The sequence below is a fragment of the Sporobolomyces salmoneus genome (assembly GCF_050403485.1).
Source record: "Sporobolomyces salmoneus JCM6883 DNA, S_salmoneus_JCM6883_v1_ctg52, whole genome shotgun sequence".
NCBI lineage: Eukaryota > Fungi > Basidiomycota > Microbotryomycetes > Sporidiobolales > Sporidiobolaceae > Sporobolomyces > Sporobolomyces salmoneus.
This window is the reverse complement of record NW_027481111.1, coordinates 58,566-78,544: the sequence shown is the minus strand read 5'-3', so window position 1 is coordinate 78,544 and position 19,979 is coordinate 58,566. Positions and strand designations below refer to the sequence as shown.

Here is a 19,979-nt window from a genome sequence, read left to right as displayed (position 1 = left end):
CCAAACTCGCAGAGTCGTTATCGCAATGTCCCTCAACCACAGAGACGTGTATTCCACAGACGAGGAAGCAGCCGAATGAGCTGGAGAAGGCGAAGAAAGGCCGGATACGTTGAATTGAGATCTGAGCACGAGGGCGAAACGACGACGACAACAAGCGACGAATGAAACCTAGCCGACCCTCCAGCACACTCGAGAAGGAACGTCAAACCCGAAAAGAAGAGCGATGTGCGAGAAATGTGAGCTTAATGAATTGGTTCTTTTATCTGTTTCTGAAATTTATAACCTCCCGTCTCCCCTCCCTGCAACGAACTACTACAGCGTAAACATCATTTTTGTATGTAATCGACTTCTATCCCACCATCACTTCGTCCTTCTGTCAAGACCCGCTTAAACCGACTCTGCAGAAAACCAAACGAACAACCCGATGAGTTTCATCCCACCGGGAAAAGTTCGAGATCAGACTGACCTTGAAGTTGAGCATTCAATTTCGAGACCTTCGACGCAACGGAGAGATCGAGCGTTCGGTCACCGAAATCGACGACAATTCCACCAAGGATTGATTCGTTCGTCTTGTTCTCAATGACGAGACTCTTTCCATTCTTCGCGACCTGGGAAGCCTTGAGGGCGTCCTCGAGACGTTTCTGCAAGTCCTTCTCGAGAGGGGCGGCCGAAGTGATGGTCACTTTAACTTCTCCTCGGTGGGCCGACATGATTTCGAGGAAATCGGTAATGACCTTGTTCGTTTCGTACAAACGTCCGTTGTCGGCGAGGACTTGGAAAAAGTTCTTCGTGAGGTCCGAAGCACCTTTGGGGGAAGATTTCTTGAGGAGGGCTTCGATACCGGAGGCTTTGTCGGAAGAGGAGAGGATAGGGTTCGCGAGGAAATCTTGGACGGAAGCGTCACCGAGGGAAGCCTTGACGCCCTTGAGGTCGGCCTCGACCTTGTTCAAAGCACTAGAAGGACGAAGAGAGAAGGGTGAGTAGACCCGAAACAACTGAAGAGGGAGGTTGAGAGGACTCACTCGTTCTTGACGGCAGCCGAGTAGAGAGCACCGGCGTACTTTCCAGCAAGACCTACGGAGCACACAAACGCAGTCAGCTCCCTGTCAGTTGATCAAGTCGAAGTGGAGTAATGAGAGATTCTTCGGGGATCAACTCCCGAACATCCCGCTTGTCCCGATGTGTCCATTGAGGCATAGAGCGCATTGTAGCTTACCGTTGAGTTGAATGGGAACAACCTAAAGTAACACGAGAGGGTGTAAGTGTCGGTAGATCGGAGGTCGCGTCAATGAGAGAGAGAGAGACGATGAGGGAGAGACTCACAACGTGCTTAGGAGCTTGCGTAGCGTAAGTCCTGACGGATCGGAGAGCTTGACGAGAGAACATGATCAAGGGTTACTCTACTAAACGAGGCGAGATCGAGGAGAGATGGAAAGGCGAGGTTCGACCTCTCTCAGAAAAATCAAAGTCCGTTACTCCTCTTGCTCTCCACAACCTCACGGGACTGTCCATTAGACTAGCGAGTAAGTATACGATACAATCCAGCTCTCCATAGAGACCGCCAGATCGACCGCCAGCCTTCGACATCGTTGGGAACGAATCGATTCATCTCGACCTCTTTCACAAATTATACGACCCGCTGTACACAGCTCCTAGGTATCGAGTACGCCGTCAGGATGGTCAAAGGAATTATCAGAAATCTCGAGAGGGTATCGCGAACTCGCTGGAAGGTCATGGAGAGATGGAATTATCAAACACTTTCGACGTGACAAAAGGAATCCGACTCTATAGCAGCTGAGTCCATTAGCCATCTATCAGAGCGTCGTACTGACCTTCATCGTGTGCGATCGCCAGTGTCGTCCTTCTTCCGCAGTGTCAGTGACTCTGAATCCTCCTCGGACGAAGAAGAGGAATTGTCTTCCTCTGGATCCGAATCCGAATCGACCCCTGCGCCTGCCGCGTCCTCCTCCGCTACGAAGCCGAAACGCAACCTGTTGAAGAAGTCTGCCGGTTCCGACTCTTCCGATTCTTCCGACTCTGATTCGGATTCCGATTCCGATTCCGACGCTTCAGACAAAGATTCCGACGACGACGACAGTGACGACGACGACAAAGACAAGAAGGCGAAACCTGAAGTCAAGAAACCTGCGGGATCTCGATTCTTGAAAGGAGCGGCCTCAGAGGATTCGAGTGACGAGAGTGACGATGAAAAGGGCAAAGTGGTTAAATCGGCAAAGAGTAAACGAGTTGATGAAGTCGATGCTTGTGTCAAGACGATTGAGAATGCTGGAAAGATTAACGATTGGGTTTCAATCTCGAATGGTCAGTTTGCTCCCTTTACTCTCTTTCGTTCTCGAGGCTCGAGAAGTCTGATTTTTCGTTTTTGCGAGAACAGAATTCGACAAGCTCGTTCGACTCGTCTCTCGTCAAGCCAACACTTCCGACGGTATCCCTTCTGGATTCTACAAGGTTCTCTCGAACCTCGACGAGATGTTGGCTTCGGCTCAAGCGAACCGAAAGAAGATGAACGCCACGAACGCGAAATCCCTCAACTCGATGAAGCAAAAGGTGAAGAAGACTCAGAGGGAACACGAGACTCAGCTCAACAAGTACAAGGCTGTGAGTAGACTACTTGCTGTGCTTTTTAGAGGCTGAGCGCAGTGAACTGACCTCGTTCTTTCGCGTTCTCAGGATCCCGAAGGTTTCGAAAAAGCTGCTGAAGCTCCCGCCGCCGCCGCCCCCACTCCTAAAGCCACGAAGAAGGCTGTCGCGGTCGCTGACGATGATGATGATGGTTTCGAGACGGTCGGTGCTGCCAAGGGCAAAACGACTGCTCCGGTTTCGAGTGAAGGAATTTACAAAGCTCTCGCTCAAGTTATGGAACAACGCGGTCGCAAGGTGAGTGACCTCCAAGCCCATGCATCGAGTTGGGAGACTCACTCCTCGGCGTCTCATAGAACACCGATCGAAACGTTCAAATCTCTACTCTCGAAGGACTCCTCAATGTCGCCGCTTCCCCTTACCAAAAGATCCGAGTCATTCTCGCCCTCATCTCTGCTCAACTCGACTACAACCCCGCCACGAACACTCACATGCCTCTCGAATCGTGGTCCGCCGCCCAAAAACTCCTCGACACTCTCCTCGACCTCCTCCTCTCCGAACCTTCCTTCTCTGTCCGAGAGACCGCTCCCGATTACGACGATCAAGTTGAGCGATCTCCTTCCGCTGAAGAACCCGTCGTTATCGTTCGTGGATCGATCATCGCTCTCGTTGACCGACTCGACGATGAATTCGCGAAATCGCTTCAAAACCTCGACCCTCACGCGGGAGAATACATCGACCGTCTCAAGGATGAGAAGATCATTTATCAGACGATCGTCAAGGCTCAGGTCTTGTTCGAAAAGGTTAAGGAGAGGGAACAAATCGAACACCTCGATCGAGTTGTCATGCGTCGTTTAGAGCACATCTACTGCAAGGTGAGTACTCTGCACTACTTCCACGCTCTCTCGTGTGCTAAATCTGTCGCTTTTGTGTAGCCCGACGTCGTCGCGAAAGCTCTCGAAACTTCCCTTTCCGCGATCGCCAACGAGTCGACTATCTGGCAATCTCAAGCCAGCACTTCTTCCGGAGAATTCTCCGCCATCGCCCTCGTTCGCGCCCTCTGTATCCACCTCTACAAGACGAGCAACTCTCTCCTCCGAACTCGCGCGATGCTTTCCCACATTTACCACTACGCCCTCCACGACGACTACTACACGGCTCGCGACATGCTCCTCATGTCTCACTTGCAAGACACGGTCGGAAACGCCGACGTCAGCACTCAAATCCTCTACAACCGAACCGTCGTTCAAGTTGGACTTTGCGCGTTCCGACTCGGTCTCATTCGGGAAGCTCAATCGACTCTACAAGAAATCTTTGCGACTCAACGCGTCAAGGAGTTACTCGCCCAGGGAGTTCAAGCTCAACGATACTCGGTTTTAACTCCGGAACAAGAACGAGCCGAACGTCAACGACAACTACCTTTCCACATGCACATCAACCTCGAACTCCTCGAAGTCGCTTACCTCGTCTCTTCCATGTTACTCGAAGTTCCCCTCATGGCTCAATGCAACAACGACGCCGAACTCCTCAAGAAGAAGGTCGTCTCTCGAACTTTCCGTCGAATGCTCGATTACGCGAACCGTCAAGTCTTTACGGGACCTCCAGAGAACAAGAGGGATCACGTCATGCAAGCGACCAAGGCGTTACAATCGGGAGATTGGCAGAAATGCGTCGATTTGATCCATTCGATCAAAGTTTGGGGATTGATGCCGAATGAGAAAGCGGTAAAGGAAATGCTCGCAAAGTGAGCACAAGTCTATGTTAGTGACCTCGTAGTATCGATTCACTGACATATCCTTTGCTCTCACGTAGGAAAATCCAAGAAGAAGGACTTCGAACATACCTCTTCACCTATGCCCCTCATTACTCGACCCTTTCCCTCTCTCACCTCGCCTCGACCTTCTCCCTCTCCCTCTCTACCGTCACTTCCGTCGTCTCGAAACTGATCTGGACTGAAGAACTCGCCGGTGCCTCTCTCGATCAAGTAACGGGAGTCGTCGTTTTGAACCAAGCGACGACTGAACTCTCCCACTTGCAACGACTCGCTCTTCAACTAGTCGACAAGGCATCTCAAATGGCCGATGGTTCGGAACGTTACCTCGATTCGAAGTTACAGAACAGTGAACAACGTGCTGATGGAGTTAGGGGAGGAGGAGGAACGACCGATTCGAAGGAAGGTGGTCAACAAGGAGGGAGGGAACGAAGAGGTGGTGGAGGAGGAGGTCGAGGTGGTTCTTCGTCGAGAGGAAGAGGTGGTGCAGTGAGACAGTTCAATTCGGGTTCGTTGGGAAGAACGGTAAAAGTATAGATTCAGACTTTCGATTTGTGTTCCCTTTTCTCTCTCCCTTTTTCGTTTGATTCTTCAACTTCCACCACGACTACCGTATTTGCGAAGTAGTTCTGTAAAATTGCATATTCTCTCTCCTTCAGTCTCTCCTTCAGTCTCTCCTTCAGTCTCTCCTTCAGTCTCTCAGTCAGGAAGCGTTCTTTCTCTCGGAGCTTCGAGAGTCCTAGTCTTCAATTGCTCTAACAAGCTATTCCAACACAAACTATCTCGCATGCATCTACAAAGGCCAAGACCTGTTTCCGCACACGCTTCGATCAGTCCTGTCGCCCGAGAGAAAAAGAGAGAAGAGAAGAGAGAAGAGAGAAACTCACATTTCCTCCGAAATGTTGTGATGCACACTCTTGACGTTACAATACTCGTAAATCCCTGCTCTTCCCAATTCTCGACCTAGTCCGGATTGTCGGAACCCTCCGAAGGGGACAGAGGAATGAAGGATACCTGTTCACAACCGCGAACGTCTCGTCAGCAAGGGAACGAAAAGACTCAAGAAGAGGGAGGGGAGGGGGGAGAGGGAGAGACGAACCGTATTGGTTAGCCCATACAGTACCGGCACTCAATTCTTGAGTTACTCGCATGGATTGTTTAGCGTCATCTATTCGCAAAACCGGGTCAGCTCTGAAAAAGATCTGCGAGAAAAGAGAAAGAGACTCACTGGTGAAAACGGCAGCGGCAAGACCGTAGATCGAATCGTTTGCCATTTCGAGCGCTTCTTCCTCCGTGGAAAACTTGATCACCGACAAGACAGGTCCGAAAATCTATTCGCGTGCAAGAAAAAGAGAACGCTTTTTCGTCAGCGACTCTCCAATGGAGCTTAACCAGAGAAGGGGATGACTCACCTCCTCTTGTACACACTTGAACTCGTGTTTACAATTCGCGAGGACGGTCGGAAGAACATAGAACCCATTCGATTCAGTCCATTTCTTGCCTCCAGTTGCGAGAGTCGCTCCTTCTTGAACTCCTGATTCGATATAGGCTAGTACTTTATCACTTTGAGCAGAAGAGATCTATGATGATTTGAAATGGTCAGCGGGAGAGGGATAATGGGGAGAGAAGGAAAGGGACGAACGAGAGGTCCGAAAGAGGTTTTCTCGTCGAGAGGCTAATGACGACGAGAATAGTCAGTTTCGGCGATGGTCGGAAGACGAAAATGCGGACTTGGCTTACGTCTCCAATCGCGCAAGCTTCAGCTTTTTCCACCAACAATTTCACAAAGTCGTCGTGGATGCTCTGTGTCATTCAACATCGTCCCAAGCCTTTTCAGCACAACTTTCAATCGCGAGCTTGTAAGTAATGATGTGACGCACCTCGTGTACCAAGATCCTCGAACCGGCGGTACAATCCTGACCCGAATTGAAAAAGATTCCCAACGCCGTCCACGCCGCTGCCTGTTCGAGATCCGCTGAAGGGAATACTAACGAAGGAGATTTACCTCCCAATTCGAGCGTGACCTGTGGACATTCACCGAGGCAACTCATGGGTCCCTTCATCAAGAGAGCTCGACAGTAAAGACAGGTGAAAGCTCACCTTTTTGAGGTTCGACTCCGCAGCAGCACTCATGATTCTCCTCCCCGTCGCGACCGACCCGGTAAACGCAACTTTATCAACATCCATATGACTCGCGATCGCCGCTCCTGCTGTTGGACCGAGGCCGGGGAGGACGTTGAGAACTCCTGCGGGGAAACCGGCTTCGAGGGCGAGGTTGCAGAGGTAGAGAGCGGTTAGGGGCGTTAGTTCAGAGGGCTTCATCACGATCGTACAACCACTGGAGAAAGAACAGGGGGTCAGTGAGGGGCTTGGAAGGGGGAGGGAGAGGATGGGAAAGGGAAGAGGGAGAAGAGAGGAGAGAACGAACGCGGCGAGTGCTGGTCCAACTTTCCAGGCCCACATCATAATCCTGTCGAGTCAGAGAGCTCGCATCAGCAACCGCTCACAAGAAATCGTCGAAGAGACGCAGCCAAAGGGTGAAAATAGAGAAGTGAAAACTTGAAAAAAAAAACTTACGGATAATTCCAAGGAATGACTTGACCACAAACCCCGATCGGATCCAACGTAGTATACACCATCTTAGTCTTTGGCGAAACATCGATCGTTTCACCAGCTACTTTTCCCGCCCATCCAGCGTAATACCTATCAAACCCCTCATTCAAAAACTCTCGTCAATTTCCTCTTCCTCCTCGCTCGAAGGGAATGAGCTGGGAGAGAGAGAGAGAGACTGACCGTAAACAAGCAATCGAATCCGTAATATCCACATCCCTCGCGATCCTAACTCCCTTCCCCCCATCGACTGATTCCAATTCCGCCAAAGTTTCTTGATCCCTCTCCATCAAATCCGCGAATTTCAATAACAACCTCGACCTTTCCTGCGGTGAGACGTTCTTCCCCCAGGTCGTCTTGAATGCAGCTCGGGCGGAACGGACGGCGAGATCTACGTCGAGGGATTTCGCGTGAGATACGGTCGTTAAGGGCTCTCCGGTAGCAGGGTTTAGGACTTCGAAGGTTGACTTGTCTTGTGCTTCAACCTGAGCAACATCGGGACGTCAGTGAGAGAAGGAGAGAAGAGAAGGAGATAAGAGAGAACGAACCCATTCGTTATTGATGAAGAGTCCAGTTGGGACTTTTAAGGATTTCGAACCGATTTGGATTGATTGAGTTACGGGCATCGTTGAGTATAGTCGCTGAATTCGAGGAAGAGAACGAAGGGGAGAGAACATTCGCGGGAAGATCGAGAGGGCGCTTCGACGAGTGGAAATCGACAGCGGGCCACCGGGGGCGGTTACCAGCGCTTGGATCTATAGAACCTCAGAAACGACAGCAAGAAAGGTTCAGGGGAAGTCTACGAGAATGAGAGCGAGAGAGGAGAGAGGACTTCAACGAAATCGACTCCAGACTCAGACAATTTCGACGAACCAGAATGAGTTACCGACAAGACCGAAACAACTACTCTGACCGCTCTTACGACCGTTCAGGACCCTCACGAGACTACCGCGGAGGACCCCGAGGAGGTCGACAACAGTTGAATTACGATGATCTAGATGGAGACTCGACTGGTTTACCTCCCCCTCGCAACCCTAGAGGATACGAGGATGATCGAGGTGGATACAGAGGCGGTGGAGGGTATGATCGCAGAGGAGGAGGAGGAGGAGGGTACGAGAGGAGACGGAGTAGATCTCCTGCAGGTGCTTCGGGTTCAAAAAGGGATGATTACTCGACGAGAGATAGAACGAGAGAGAGAGGTTCGTCTATCATTCAGTTCCTGACAGTACGAGAACTCAGGAGGACTGATTCCGGTCCGTTGAGAATAGATTCTCGAAGACGTTCCCCTTCTCCCTCTTCCTCCCGACGTCGCACTCGTTCTCCATCTCGTTCCCGATCCCCTCCGCCTCGAAGACGCCACGATTCCCGTTCCCCTCCGCCTCCTCGTCGTGATCGAGAAAGAGAAAGAGGAGAGCGAGACCATTCTTCCCCTCCTCCGCCTCGACGAGACGACGGTAGAGACAGAGAACGTAGCAAGAGTCTGGTCACGGCGGATGATGCGGCAGATGTAGAGGAACAAGATATTGCTGCTTTAATGGGATTCGGTGGTTTCGGAACTACTCAAGTGAGTTCTCCCGTTCAGTTTTCATCGTTGGAGCATGAGAATGGGGCTGATGAGTTTGGGGAACGTGGCAGGGTAAAGCACATGAAGGAGAGTTGTCGGGAGCTCAAGTCAAGAGAGAAAGGGCGCATAGGCAGTACATGAACAGGAAAGGAGGATTCAATCGGTCAGTTTCTTCTTTCGTCTCTGCTGGTACTGTCGATCAATGTACTGATAATATGAATGTGCGCTATAGACCGTTGGACAAGATCAAGTAACGAGGGGCGAATCAATTGGAGCAGAGAAAGCTTTGTAATCGAAATTCGAATATCATCGTTTTCTGCCCATGCATCGCTACGTCTTCAACGGGCCGAGTCGAGACCACCCGGGGTCCCAGCTGTACATGCAATTTGATGATCCTGAGCGTACCGAGCTTCTCCGGGGCGACCCAGGGACGTGATGGATGGGTTGAAAGCGAGACATTGAAAACCAAAAAATGAAAACTCAGCTCCCGAGCTTTCAATGCGAAGAACAACAAGCGCGGTCTCTCCGGCTCACGAGTAGACCTGACGTGTAGCGTAGAGCTCGCCGAAGAAAATGTACTTGATATCGGAGAAGCGAGCTCGTGTTGCGTTCGTCCGCGACTTTGTGCGTTTTATCCTCTCTCCGAATTTTCTGGCATCCTCGAATCGCCGCTCGCGCGCTCTGCTACACCTCCGAAGATGCTCTACATCGCCTAATCGCCCTTCGCTCAACCTCGGCTACTGTTCCCTCAGACATTCTCACGCGTCTCGCCTTGATCTACGAATCCAATGTCCTTTCCCACACCTCGCAAGCCGTCATTGCGGACACAACAGGATACGTTGGATGGGGAAGAAGTACTCGAAATTACCCTGTACGTCTCTAGCGCGCTTGGAAATGGGCGAGAAAGTGGGAGAAGTGTTGACTGACTCTGAGAGGACGTTTGCTTGGTTGGTAGGTTCGCAGAGAAGAAGGAATGGATCGAGGAGAAGATCACTGTGCGCTCCCAACCCAGCTACTCATTCAAGGCGCGTAGCTAACTCGCGAGTTGCATGCAGTTCCTATCGACGACGCTCCCTCAAATCGTCGTGCATGACCCTCTCCCGCCTCTCCCCTCGACTACAACTAAACCAGAGCTTGAAGAATGGTGGATCGAACACGAATCGATCGAGCGAGAAGTACACGAGTACGATTATGGAGATTTGAATAAAATGAGATTGTTTGCAAAACGTACGTTTTCCCACTCTCTCCTCTCCCTCTTTCTCCTCTTCGGGGAATGGGGCTGATAAGAGGCAATGTTGATGTACAGAGAAAAGCAAGCAACAATTATCGAGAAGAGATACGGATTTAATCGAGGTTTGTCTCGGGACGATTTTCGCACTTGATAAACTACTCTCTTTGCTCAGGCAGAGAAGGAAGAGTCTAGTATTACTAGAGTATCGTCTACAGTAAGCTCTCTGTCTCTTCTACCTACTCATAAATGCGTTATTGACTCGACGACGCACTTCGAAACAGATGGGAAGAATCCCTTCGAACCGTCTGGACCTCTCACCAACGTTTACTCTGTTCCGAAATCCCCCTCTTCCTCTCCCAATCCACTTTCACTCCTCCTCCTACCTCAAGTCTCAGTCTCAATCTCTCTCCATCCTCGTCAGAAGATCCAAACCCTTCTCTCTCGCTCTCGAAATCGCTGTCTTCTTCCTCCCTCCTCTCAACCTCCAGCTCTTCCTCCTCAATCACCCATAGTCGTCGTCGTCGTCGACTCTCCTCCCTCTCTTCTCCCTCGTCCCACTCCCGCACGCTCCGATCCCAAACCCTCTTACTCTCGCTCTCTTCCCTAAAATCTCATCTCTACCAACTCCTTTCCACTCTCCTACCCGCTTCTGGAACGTGGTTGGACAAGTTGATCGATGCGAGTAACGAACCGTTACCGGAGGAGTTTTTGGATGGACAAGATCGGGTGGAAGATACCGTTAGGAACGATTTCGGGTCGATGAAAGGAGGAGATATGGTTGGGTGGTTGGAAGCGAGAATTGAGGGGTGGAGGAAGAACGATCAAGTGTTTGAGAGTTGTCAGGAGGGGGAGAGGGAGAGGGAGGAGGTGAGGGAAGAAACGGAAAAGGAATTGGGGAAATTGAGAATCTCCTCTTTTGAGTCTGAAGAAGACGAAGAAACCAGGAAAGAATGGGTAGAGAAATTCGAGGAGCGGTTGAATGGGATTGGGGAGAAACTAGGGCAGGCTCGGAGAACGCTCGAGGAAGTGAAGGAAATGAATCGCTCAGGAAGGGTCCCGGGCTCAGTTCATCGACTCTTTCCTGAACACCTCGCGGAGACTCAACGGTGCACGGAGAACCTCGAGGAGTACCTACGGAAAACGAGCGTGATGGAGGAGGAAACGAAGCGAATGGTGGAGGGGTTCAGGAAAGGAGTTGAAACGGTTTCGAAAGCTGAGAAAGTTAGGAACAATCTAAACGAACGCTTGCGGAATTTGAAGCGAGTCAAGGAGGGAGTGGAACGACTAGGAGAACCGCCGGGAATCGGAACGCAGGACTTCGATCTCGTCGAAGCGGAGGAGGAGGAATCAAACTATCGAAATCGATGCGATTCGCTCCTTTCGACACATAATTCGCACGACACTAAACAGCTAGTGAAGGAAGGTTATGGAGTCATCGCGCAGTTGGGGGAAATCGGGATCGATCCGAATTCGAGGAGGGAAGTGAAACAACTCATTGAGGGAGTTGAGGAATCGCGAAAGGAAGTCGAGCGTTTGCAGGCGGCGGAGAACGCGAGGAGGAAGAGAGTTGAAGCTGTGCGAGAAACCAAGAGTCGAGTTCGGGTGGGGAGACAGAAGTTCGACGAGATGAGGACGACGTTAAGGGACGAAGCAGAACGAGCGAAATGGGAGGAAGGGAAGGAACTCGGAGATTCCATCGACCTCGACCTCACCGGTACGATACGAGATATCAAGGCTCGTTGCACCTCGTCGCTCTCGACCGCAACTGCGGCACTCGGACCTCAAGTCCACTCAAAGCTGAACGAACTCGTCGCTTCCCTCTCTCGAGATCTCGATTATCTCATTCCTCTCGAACAGACCGTCAATCGAACTCGCGCCCAAACGAGTGCCGTCAAGGTTCTCGAGGAGGAATTGGATTCAATCCGGAACAAGCTGAATTCGATCAGTCAAGAAGCTCAATCATCGCTCGAAGAGCCTCGGCTCGGCTCTACTGAGCTATCGACGACCTACAAACAGCTTAAGGAACGTCTGCTACCTGTCCGTTCGCTCCTATCGCCCCTCATTGAGAACATTCATCTTCGAATCCCTTTCCTCTCGACTTCCTCCTCCTCCTCCGAGCAAACCATCGATCATCTTCTACCTTTCGACCTGAACGCTCACGACGAACGGGTCAAGTTACACGTCAACACTCTCGTCGCTCGCTTAGGGCAAGAACGGGAAGAAACTCGGCGACGAATCGATCTCGTTTCGGATGCGAGCGCGGTCAAGGCATGGGACGAAGATTGGCAGAAGCTGGAGGGGAAAATCGAGCAGATCGATCGCGAGCTGGGCAGGGTTGAAGAGCAGGTTCTTGATTATGAGGATGATTTTGACAGTGAGCCTTTCTCCTTTCTGGCGATAAGTGTGACCTTCGATCTCTGACACATTTCGTTCCCGCAGTAGAGACTCGTCTCAACATCGAAGCGTCACTTCGCGAAGCGTCTACAGCTCTCGGATCACTTCCAGCGCGACTATCGACTCTTTCGACCTCGCTCAAGAATCTCGAGTCATCGGTCGACCTATCTCGACTGCCTCCTTCGCTGAAGGAAGATCGACAAGAATCATTGAACGAGCTCGAAAGTCGTGTACGAGAGTCGGAGAGCCGGATCGGCGGGATCAGAGGCAGAATCGAAAGATTTAAGATTGAACGGGAGGAAAAGGTGAAACGGTGGGAAGAAGACTTGAAGCGGATCGTTGAAGCTCTCGAGACCCAGTGTAGGGAAATAGAAGCCGTGAAGGAGGCGGCGAAAGACGCCCTTACTCGACTTGAGGTTCAGGACGTAACCTTGGTCGAAGATTCCTTCGACGAGATGACCTCCTCTTCCGGGCTTGAAAAACAATACAAACTCCTCGATTCTACCACTTCCACCGTCACCTCTCTCGTTGATCGACTCCGCACGGTCGAAGACACAATCGCCGCTTCTTCAAACGATCTCTCCGCCCTCACAACGGCTACTCCTTCCTCCAAACCTGTCTCCCGCGAGCCCGTTTCCGCTCAAACGACTATCGACTCGACTAGGCTCGCCCATCAGCAGGCGAAGGCGCTCGTCAACTCGGTCCAGGAATCGCTCGATTCGTATCGCGACAAACTCGCCAAACTCGAGACTGAACGAGCTCACCGTCTCGAGCTTCGACGGATCGAGGAAAGACGTCGACAGGAAGCAGAGGCGGAGGAAGTGAGAAAGCTCGCTAGCCGACTCGCTCTCGCTCAAAGCATCGCTTTACCGTCTGAAGAACAATCGACTCAAGCCGAGCCGCTTTCTTTCCCGTCCGTCCTCAAACCCCAGTCCAGTCAAGAGGACGTCTTCGGAACACTACCCTCGACAGAACCTTTCCCTCGACTTCTAGGCGACGAGGAACCAGTCGAAATCTCGGACTTACGCGCCAAGGTCGAATTACTGCAAGTCCGAGATTGGCTCGATAGTCAAGCAATCCTTCGTCTACCGAGTCAGGAGGAGTCGAAAGAGCTTCGTAGCTCTCTGCGGGTGATCAAGCGAGACCTTCAGGCTCTCGGAGGAAATCGCGCCGCTGAAGAAGAACTTGAACCGCTTCGAATTCTCGTCTCATCAAAGGAAACGGAGGTCCATCGAGTCTCCTCTCTCGCCGACTTCTCCACTCGAGTCGAAGCAGCAGATTCGGCACTGAGCAACCTACTCGACGCGATCGATGCGGCGACGCCTGGATTCCCTTCTCCCTCGCCGACAACTCTTCTACCCCTCTCTGAAGCGATCTCTCAAGCGAGCGACTCGGTTGACGGCGTCCGACTCGCTGCGATCCGACTAATCGATGATGCAAGAGTGGAACAAGCGATGGAAAGGATCGAAGAAAGTTGGTCGGAAATGACGGCTATGGTCGACGAAGTTCGACCCCGTTCCGCCTCTTCGAGAACAAGCTCAAGATCGTCCTCCACCAGAACTTCAAGACGAATCCCTTCTTCTTCTTCTTCTCGTCAACACGCCGAATGCCGCTCAATGTCTCGATCTTCCTCAAGTTCCTCTTCCACGGCTTCTCTATCCATCCCTCACAGTCGTCCTTCTTCTCGCTCGACAACACCGATTCTCTTTTCTCGCTCACCTTCCCTCCGTCGCTCGATCTCTCGTTCACCATCTCTCGCCTCGATGGCAGACGATCCTCTCGCAACTCCTCGACGACGAAACGGACAAAGCTCGATTCCCGTTCCGACTCCTCGTCGCAACAACCATGCCTCTCTACCTCCGATGACGCCAACGACAGCTCGACCATTCTCGTTCTCCTCAGCTTCGAAAATTAAACCTCCTTCAATTACTCCCTTCCGAACTCCTTCTAGCACTCCTCGCAAGTCATCGACGACCCACTACACCGACGAAACGAGTTCATCGATGATGCGATCCACTTCAGGAAGTTCGAGGGCGAGTCTCGCGAGTTCGACCTCTTCCTCTCGTCGAAGCAGTACTGCCTCAACGTCCTATCATCGTCCTTCCCTCTCACCCGAGAACCTCTCTCGAATCGGCTATCGTTCCTCTCCACCGCGACAGCATCACAATCGACCTCCTCAGTACCGTGCGAATTTATCGAACAAGCTCGATCGGGAAGTAGGAACGATCGTCAATGCGTTGGATATACATGTCCCGATCGCGATGGCCGATGGAAGTTGGAGTGACGAGAGTGGGATGTACAAGATTGGAGATAAAGTATACTTTTGTCGAATCCTTCGCTCAAAGAACGTCATGGTTCGAGTTGGGGGTGGATGGTTGAATCTCCTACAGTACGTCCTTAGCTCTCTTACTATCTCTCAGTAATCGAGGGCTAACCTCGTACGAATTGTCAGGTTCATCATCACTCATTTCGCCCCGGCGGATAAAATCAATATTTCCCCAACGACTCCGGTCAAACGAACCCTTGGCACCGGTAACGAACCCCAATGGATCAGTTCGAACGTCGTACGAGACCAACTGAAACCGACACCTTCTTCGTCTTACTCGTCGTTGCGAAGTCACCTCGCTTCGTCCGTTTCTTCGCACGGAAGTCAACAGGACGATAATCATTCCCTCTCCGGGTCAATCTCGATGCGACGATCAATCAGCTCATCGAGTAACGTCTCGACTCCTCTCCGACGTTCGATCGGTTCACATCAAGGTGGTTTACTCTCCCCAACTTTGACGAATGGAAATACTCCTCGTCAGCATCAGCAGCAGCAATCGCAACCTTCACGTCGTCCAGCTATCCCTATATGGAGACCCTAATACTTTACCCATTTTTGTTTGATCTATGTCAATACCCCTCCCGCCCTCTTCACACGCGGTCGAGCTCATACCCACAGCTACCAGTTTTGTTTTACTCTTTTCTCGCAAATCTAATCTCTCATCTCTGTAGCTTCTCCCTTCACCTCGCAACTATTCCATTCTATTGGACCTTGCTTGCTTGCGCGTTGTCGTTTCTGTCGGCGACGTTTTCGATTCGTTCGGGCACTCGGCGGACAGAGAGAACCGATCTCAGAGAAACGAAAAAACTTGCGTCGTAATTCTTCTCTCTCTCATCTCACTCGATCCGCCCTTGACAAAGATGGACCGACTCGTTGATGTGTTGGTGTATCCTATCAATCATCCATTCTACAGCTTACTGTAAGTTCCCTTCCTCCTTCCCTCTCGATCTCGGGCCCCCACATCGCTGACACTGTCTCTTATCGCTCACCCTGCACAGCATCGCCCTCGCCCTCTCTATCCCCTCTACGCTCCTCCTCCTCTCCTACTGGATCTTCGTCACTCCGTACTTCTCCTCGATCCGGGATGTTCCCGGACCCTCCCGTTCCTCCCGTTCTCTCCTCTACGGTCACATGTCGCGAATCTTCTCCTCCGAACCTGGTCGAGTTCACACAGAATTCAATGAACTCTACGGAGGGGCAACTCGTTACGAAGGGTTCTTTGGAAGTCAGAGGTTGGTCTTGTTCGATTCGACGGCGTTGAATCATGTGCTTTTGAGTAATTGTTACGAGTATCCGAAACCGGATGAAGTTAGGGGAGATTTGGCGATGATTTTGGGGAAGGGAGTTTTGTTCGCTGAAGGTGAGATATCGAAGTTTTCGCATTTTTTTTTGAGCTGATTGAGAGGATGGGAGAGTAGGAGACGATCATAGAAGACAAAGAAGGATCTTGCAACCTGCTTTCTCACCATCTCACATTCGTGCTCTCGGTCCAGTGTTCTTCGAACATGCCTACAAAGTACGGATTTCTCCTTTTTTTCCCCTTCTTTCGCAAGACCCTCACTAACTGCTTTCTCCTCGCTAAGCTCCGCGATATCTGGACGAACCTAGTCAAGACTGGACAAGACGACGAGAAAGCGTTCGCGACTCATGAATCGTTCGAATCGTATCGAAAGGAAAAGAAAGAAACGGGAAAAGAATCGCAAGAAGCAACTATCGATATCATGCCTTGGTTATCTCGTCTAACTCTCGATATTATCGGTGTCGGTACGTTCCGCTCTCTCTCTCTTCATGACGAGACTCATTTGACGAGACTCGTTTCGCAGCTGGATTCGGATACGAATTCGATTCCTTGAATCGTTCCTCGAACCCTCTCGCGACCGCTTTCGCCTCAATGTTCTCCCCTTCCGCCGTCTCGAAGAAACCGAAACCCTCCTCTTTCCTCCTGCAACGAATCATCGGTTCCGCAATTCGAGCACTCCCAATCCTGAATATCGCAAAATGGATCCCGAACGAGAGGATCCAGAGAGTACGATAAGGGTTCGAGACGCTGGAGAGGGAGAGTAGGAGGATTATCGAGAGTAAACAGGGGGAAGTCGAGAAGGATGGGATCGAGAGCGTTAGGGGGAGTAAAGATCTAATCGCCTTACTTTGTGAGTTCGAAACTCGCACTCCCTGATGGGCGGTTCTGAGAAACTGATCGAGGGCGTTGTATGAGATAGTGAAATCGGCACAGACGGATGCGAAAGCGAAAATGTCTGCGGAAGAATTGAGAGGTCAATTGACCGTGAGTTCTTTCGGGATCTCGTGAATTCCTCTCTTTCCTTTGGAATTCACCATCTCTCTCCCATCTCACAGACCTTCCTTCTCGCCGGACATGAAACGACCTCGACTTCCCTCACCTGGACGCTCTGGACTCTCGCTCGTTACCCCGAAAAACAATCGAAACTACGAGAAGAAATTCGCGAAGCCCGCAAGGCTGCGAAAAGTAAAGGACTCGAAGAGATCGAAAGTGATGATCTCGCTGCACTGCCTTACCTCGACGCCGTCACCGTGAGTTCCCCATCTTCTCTCTCCCTTGGAGCTCCGAGCTCACACCGTTTTCGTTTTTGCGTTTCTCAGCGTGAAATCCTCCGCCTCGAATCCCCCGTTTCCGCTACGATTCGTCACGCCGCACAAGACGACTTGATCCCTTTATCTCGTCCTCTACGATCCGCTCTCGACCCTTCGAAAACCATCTCTCACATCTCGGTCAAGGCAGGTCAAACCCTCTTCATCCCGATCACGGCCGTCAATCATTCGAAAGAAGTTTTCGGTCAAGACGCGGGAGAGTTCAGACCGGAAAGATGGTTGGGAAAAGAGGGGGAGGGGATTCAGGGAAAGGTGGGAGTTTGGAGTTCGATGTTGACTTTTCTCGCTGGGTCAGTCCCTCTATCTTTCCCTCTTACTCTCGAGAGGATCGTGAGTGGCTGACGAAGATGAGTGTGTCGACAGTCCAAGGAGTTGTATCGGATACAAATTTGCCCTACTCGAACTCAAAGCGTTCGTTTCCCCTTTTCTCCCTTCTCCCTTCTCCTCCCACATCGTCTTTCCTAGCTGACCCTTCTCTCGTCTTCTTCGACCACAGGATCCTCGCCACTCTGATCGATACCTTCGAATTCGCCCTTCGTTCTCCCTCCTTCGAAATCGAACGTCGTTCAGCGATCGTTATGCGTCCTTTATTGATTGGGGAAGAACATCTAGGGAATAGGATGCCTTTGAGAGTGACGCTCGCCAAGAGGGGGGAGGAGGATGATTAGATAAAAAGAGGGAACGAGGGATTGAGTTGACGATTTTTCGATTTTCATGGTTTTTTGTAGAAAAGGTTTCGAGGCTGCTGGTTTTCTTCTTTGTTGTTAACTTGTTCATAGCTGTGTCTCGTCGTCGGTACGATTCGAGCTCTGATGAACGGGTGAGCGAGAACGAAGGGATGGTGGTAATCAGGAATTCACGGACTAAAGCGGCGAAGGCAAAACGCGAAGGCGAGATACGAGACGAGGAGCGCCAGGAGTATCACGGGACTACCCGGACCTTGTCTGGAACACGTAGAACAAGGTAAAGGAAGAGGAGCGAGTGACAATTTCGAAAGCGGCAGAGTGAAAACGATAGAAAGCGAGGCAGAATCTCAGCTGTCGAGAGATGGCAAAAGGGGAATGATAGGAATCAGAGAGAATGACGAGAGCGAGAGATCTAAGGTAACGAGAAAGCAAGAGAGGAAATAAACGAAAGAATGAAACGATCAAAGCTCAACAGAGCGAAGTCACAGAGAACCAATCGCTTCTGACAAGGAACTAGAGGAAAAAAGGGGGGGTCCGTAGAGAGGGGAGAAGAGGATTGATTGGCAAGCTGATCCTAGCCGAAGTAGATCGCGTGTTGTCGAGTGTTGAGACGTACGAAGTGCGATCCGAGAGAGTTTGCCGAGGCTGAAGGACCATGTTGTGATCTGCGTTTGTTCTGTACAAGGTGTGAGACAACTGGTGCAATTCAGAGCAAGAAAATTGGGAGCTTTGTACTCACTGTTCTCGGAGGAGCTCTCGCTCTGACGGCGGGTCTTTCAGCAGTTCTCTGCGGGAACGCAAGGACATCGATCAGAAAAGCAGCTATCAATCTCATGACGAGCAAAGCACTCACCCAACCCAACGTTTTCTCAGCGCCTTCAGTGAGTTTCTTCCACTCGTCTTCGGTCGTGGCGTGTTTGAGCTGCTCGGGGGTCGGCTGTGGAGTCAATCAAGTCAGCACTTTGGAATGAAGCGGTTATGAACTCGACGCACGATCCAAAGATCCCATACTGTGGCCGAAATGTCGCCGTTCTTCGCGACTTTCTTCAGAGTTTCGCGAACAATGACCAGAATTTTGGCAGCTCTATGCACTGCGTCGCGAACGCTCGCACTCCCCGGCAAAGTTGAAGTTTGCCAATGTCCGCCCCACTCAAACATGCCTCGGAGTGCGCGCGTGGCAGACAAGACGGGTACAGAGAGAGGCGCCAATCTTTCGATCTGCTTCAAAGCGTCGAGACATTGTTCCCGATAGCGGCCCCTCGCCCTTGCGATCTCTGCTTGTTGGGAGAAGTCCTCGACCTCTGTAGCGACGAGAGTGCAGTAGTGAACCTGTCCGAATAGGAAGTGAGCGCGAGAGCTCCTCTGAGAAAAACGAAAAGGAAAAAGACTTACTGCGTTCGTTTTAAACCACGACTGACCGGTGACAGTGACGCCGGCAATGAGAGCCATGTCTTCGAAGGGTGGCTGTAGAGTACGCAGAAGGGTCAAGACGAGAGGAAGTCGGAACACGAAAGGCAAGAATCACATACGATATAGCCCGTGAAGAAATAGTCCCATGTGTTGAGAGCGTCGGGTTGCTTCGACCTCAGCGAGCGGAGACGCTGGTTGAGTTGTTCCACCAAGTGCAACAATCGAGATGGTTCGATTTTCCCCTCGAATTCTCGAAACTTGTCGATAGCGTCGATTTCCCATTCTTTTGCAAGTTCTGACTTGCCGAGCAGCTCCACTATCTTTTCCAACCTCCAGCCGATTTGAGCTCCTACGACATCGGGGTCGTTCACGATGCCAAACTTGGAGGTGCCGTGCGAAGGGTCGTCTTCAGAGAACTTTCGTTTATGATGGCTCATTGTGCGCGAGAAGTGAGATGCAGGAGGAGAAAGACAATCGAGCGATCCGAGTCTGAGAGCAGAAGGAACACGGATCTCGAGAAGAGGAACCGGGCAAAGTTCGTCCTATGAATGGCCCGAGCGTCGTCTCTTTCTTGGAGTTCAATTGGAGTTGTCGGAGTTACCGAAGGAGCGAGGCTCAGCGAGCTTCCACGTGGACCGCAAGACCCTTCCCCGAGAGAAAGGTAAGCGCGTCCGCCTTCTTTCAAGCTCAATGCAGTCGAGCAGAGATCGAGTTCGCAAGTAATATTCTTCCATTTCCTGTCGCCAACTTCCCATCAT

At 51.3% G+C, this 19,979-nt stretch overlaps 7 protein-coding genes across 7 annotated transcripts; 4 read left to right on the top strand and 3 right to left on the bottom strand.

The window, feature by feature from the left end:
- Window positions 1–387: 387 nt before the first annotated feature.
- On the bottom strand, window positions 388–1,386 carry ATP5 (F1F0 ATP synthase subunit 5; the record flags this gene model as incomplete). The annotated part of the gene is made up of 5 exons (XM_076634140.1): window positions 388–398; window positions 467–954; window positions 1,023–1,074; window positions 1,217–1,238; window positions 1,324–1,386. 5 exons carry the CDS (start codon window positions 1,384–1,386, stop codon window positions 388–390), a joined length of 636 nt encoding a protein of 211 aa, XP_076485892.1.
- Window positions 1,387–1,428: 42 nt separating this feature from the next.
- Window positions 1,429–4,909, top strand: NIP1 (translation initiation factor eIF3 core subunit c; the record flags this gene model as incomplete). Its single annotated transcript, XM_076634139.1, has 7 exons — window positions 1,429–1,441; window positions 1,855–2,322; window positions 2,396–2,619; window positions 2,692–2,898; window positions 2,958–3,476; window positions 3,537–4,345; window positions 4,414–4,909. 7 exons carry the CDS (start codon window positions 1,429–1,431, stop codon window positions 4,907–4,909), a joined length of 2,736 nt encoding a protein of 911 aa, XP_076485891.1.
- A 256-nt stretch (window positions 4,910–5,165) lies between these two features.
- JCM6883_001274 (aldehyde dehydrogenase family protein) lies at window positions 5,166–7,608 on the bottom strand (the record flags this gene model as incomplete). Its single annotated transcript, XM_076634138.1, has 13 exons — window positions 5,166–5,181; window positions 5,260–5,386; window positions 5,472–5,540; window positions 5,601–5,703; window positions 5,785–5,952; window positions 6,015–6,047; window positions 6,113–6,175; window positions 6,253–6,396; window positions 6,473–6,710; window positions 6,801–6,842; window positions 6,950–7,075; window positions 7,166–7,467; window positions 7,531–7,608. 13 exons carry the CDS (start codon window positions 7,606–7,608, stop codon window positions 5,166–5,168), a joined length of 1,509 nt encoding a protein of 502 aa, XP_076485890.1.
- Window positions 7,609–7,859: 251 nt separating this feature from the next.
- Window positions 7,860–8,800, top strand: JCM6883_001273 (SNUT3/LISCH7 family protein; the record flags this gene model as incomplete). The annotated part of the gene is made up of 3 exons (XM_076634137.1): window positions 7,860–8,546; window positions 8,618–8,709; window positions 8,779–8,800. The coding sequence occupies 3 exons, from the start codon at window positions 7,860–7,862 to the stop codon at window positions 8,798–8,800; spliced, it is 801 nt and encodes a 266-aa protein (XP_076485889.1).
- Window positions 8,801–9,334: 534 nt separating this feature from the next.
- On the top strand, window positions 9,335–15,038 carry JCM6883_001272 (uncharacterized protein; the record flags this gene model as incomplete). The annotated part of the gene is made up of 7 exons (XM_076634136.1): window positions 9,335–9,417; window positions 9,502–9,541; window positions 9,602–9,773; window positions 9,853–9,991; window positions 10,059–12,151; window positions 12,217–14,560; window positions 14,624–15,038. 7 exons carry the CDS (start codon window positions 9,335–9,337, stop codon window positions 15,036–15,038), a joined length of 5,286 nt encoding a protein of 1,761 aa, XP_076485888.1.
- A 319-nt stretch (window positions 15,039–15,357) lies between these two features.
- JCM6883_001271 (cytochrome P450) lies at window positions 15,358–17,793 on the top strand (the record flags this gene model as incomplete). Its single annotated transcript, XM_076634135.1, has 11 exons — window positions 15,358–15,416; window positions 15,496–15,857; window positions 15,916–16,013; window positions 16,081–16,261; window positions 16,321–16,523; window positions 16,584–16,647; window positions 16,717–16,781; window positions 16,853–17,047; window positions 17,117–17,415; window positions 17,489–17,536; window positions 17,622–17,793. The coding sequence occupies 11 exons, from the start codon at window positions 15,358–15,360 to the stop codon at window positions 17,791–17,793; spliced, it is 1,746 nt and encodes a 581-aa protein (XP_076485887.1).
- Window positions 17,794–18,385: 592 nt separating this feature from the next.
- Window positions 18,386–19,658, bottom strand: JCM6883_001270 (uncharacterized protein; the record flags this gene model as incomplete). The annotated part of the gene is made up of 6 exons (XM_076634134.1): window positions 18,386–18,487; window positions 18,551–18,598; window positions 18,665–18,748; window positions 18,805–19,140; window positions 19,204–19,275; window positions 19,341–19,658. 6 exons carry the CDS (start codon window positions 19,656–19,658, stop codon window positions 18,386–18,388), a joined length of 960 nt encoding a protein of 319 aa, XP_076485886.1.
- Between the last annotated feature and the right edge of the window lie 321 nt (window positions 19,659–19,979).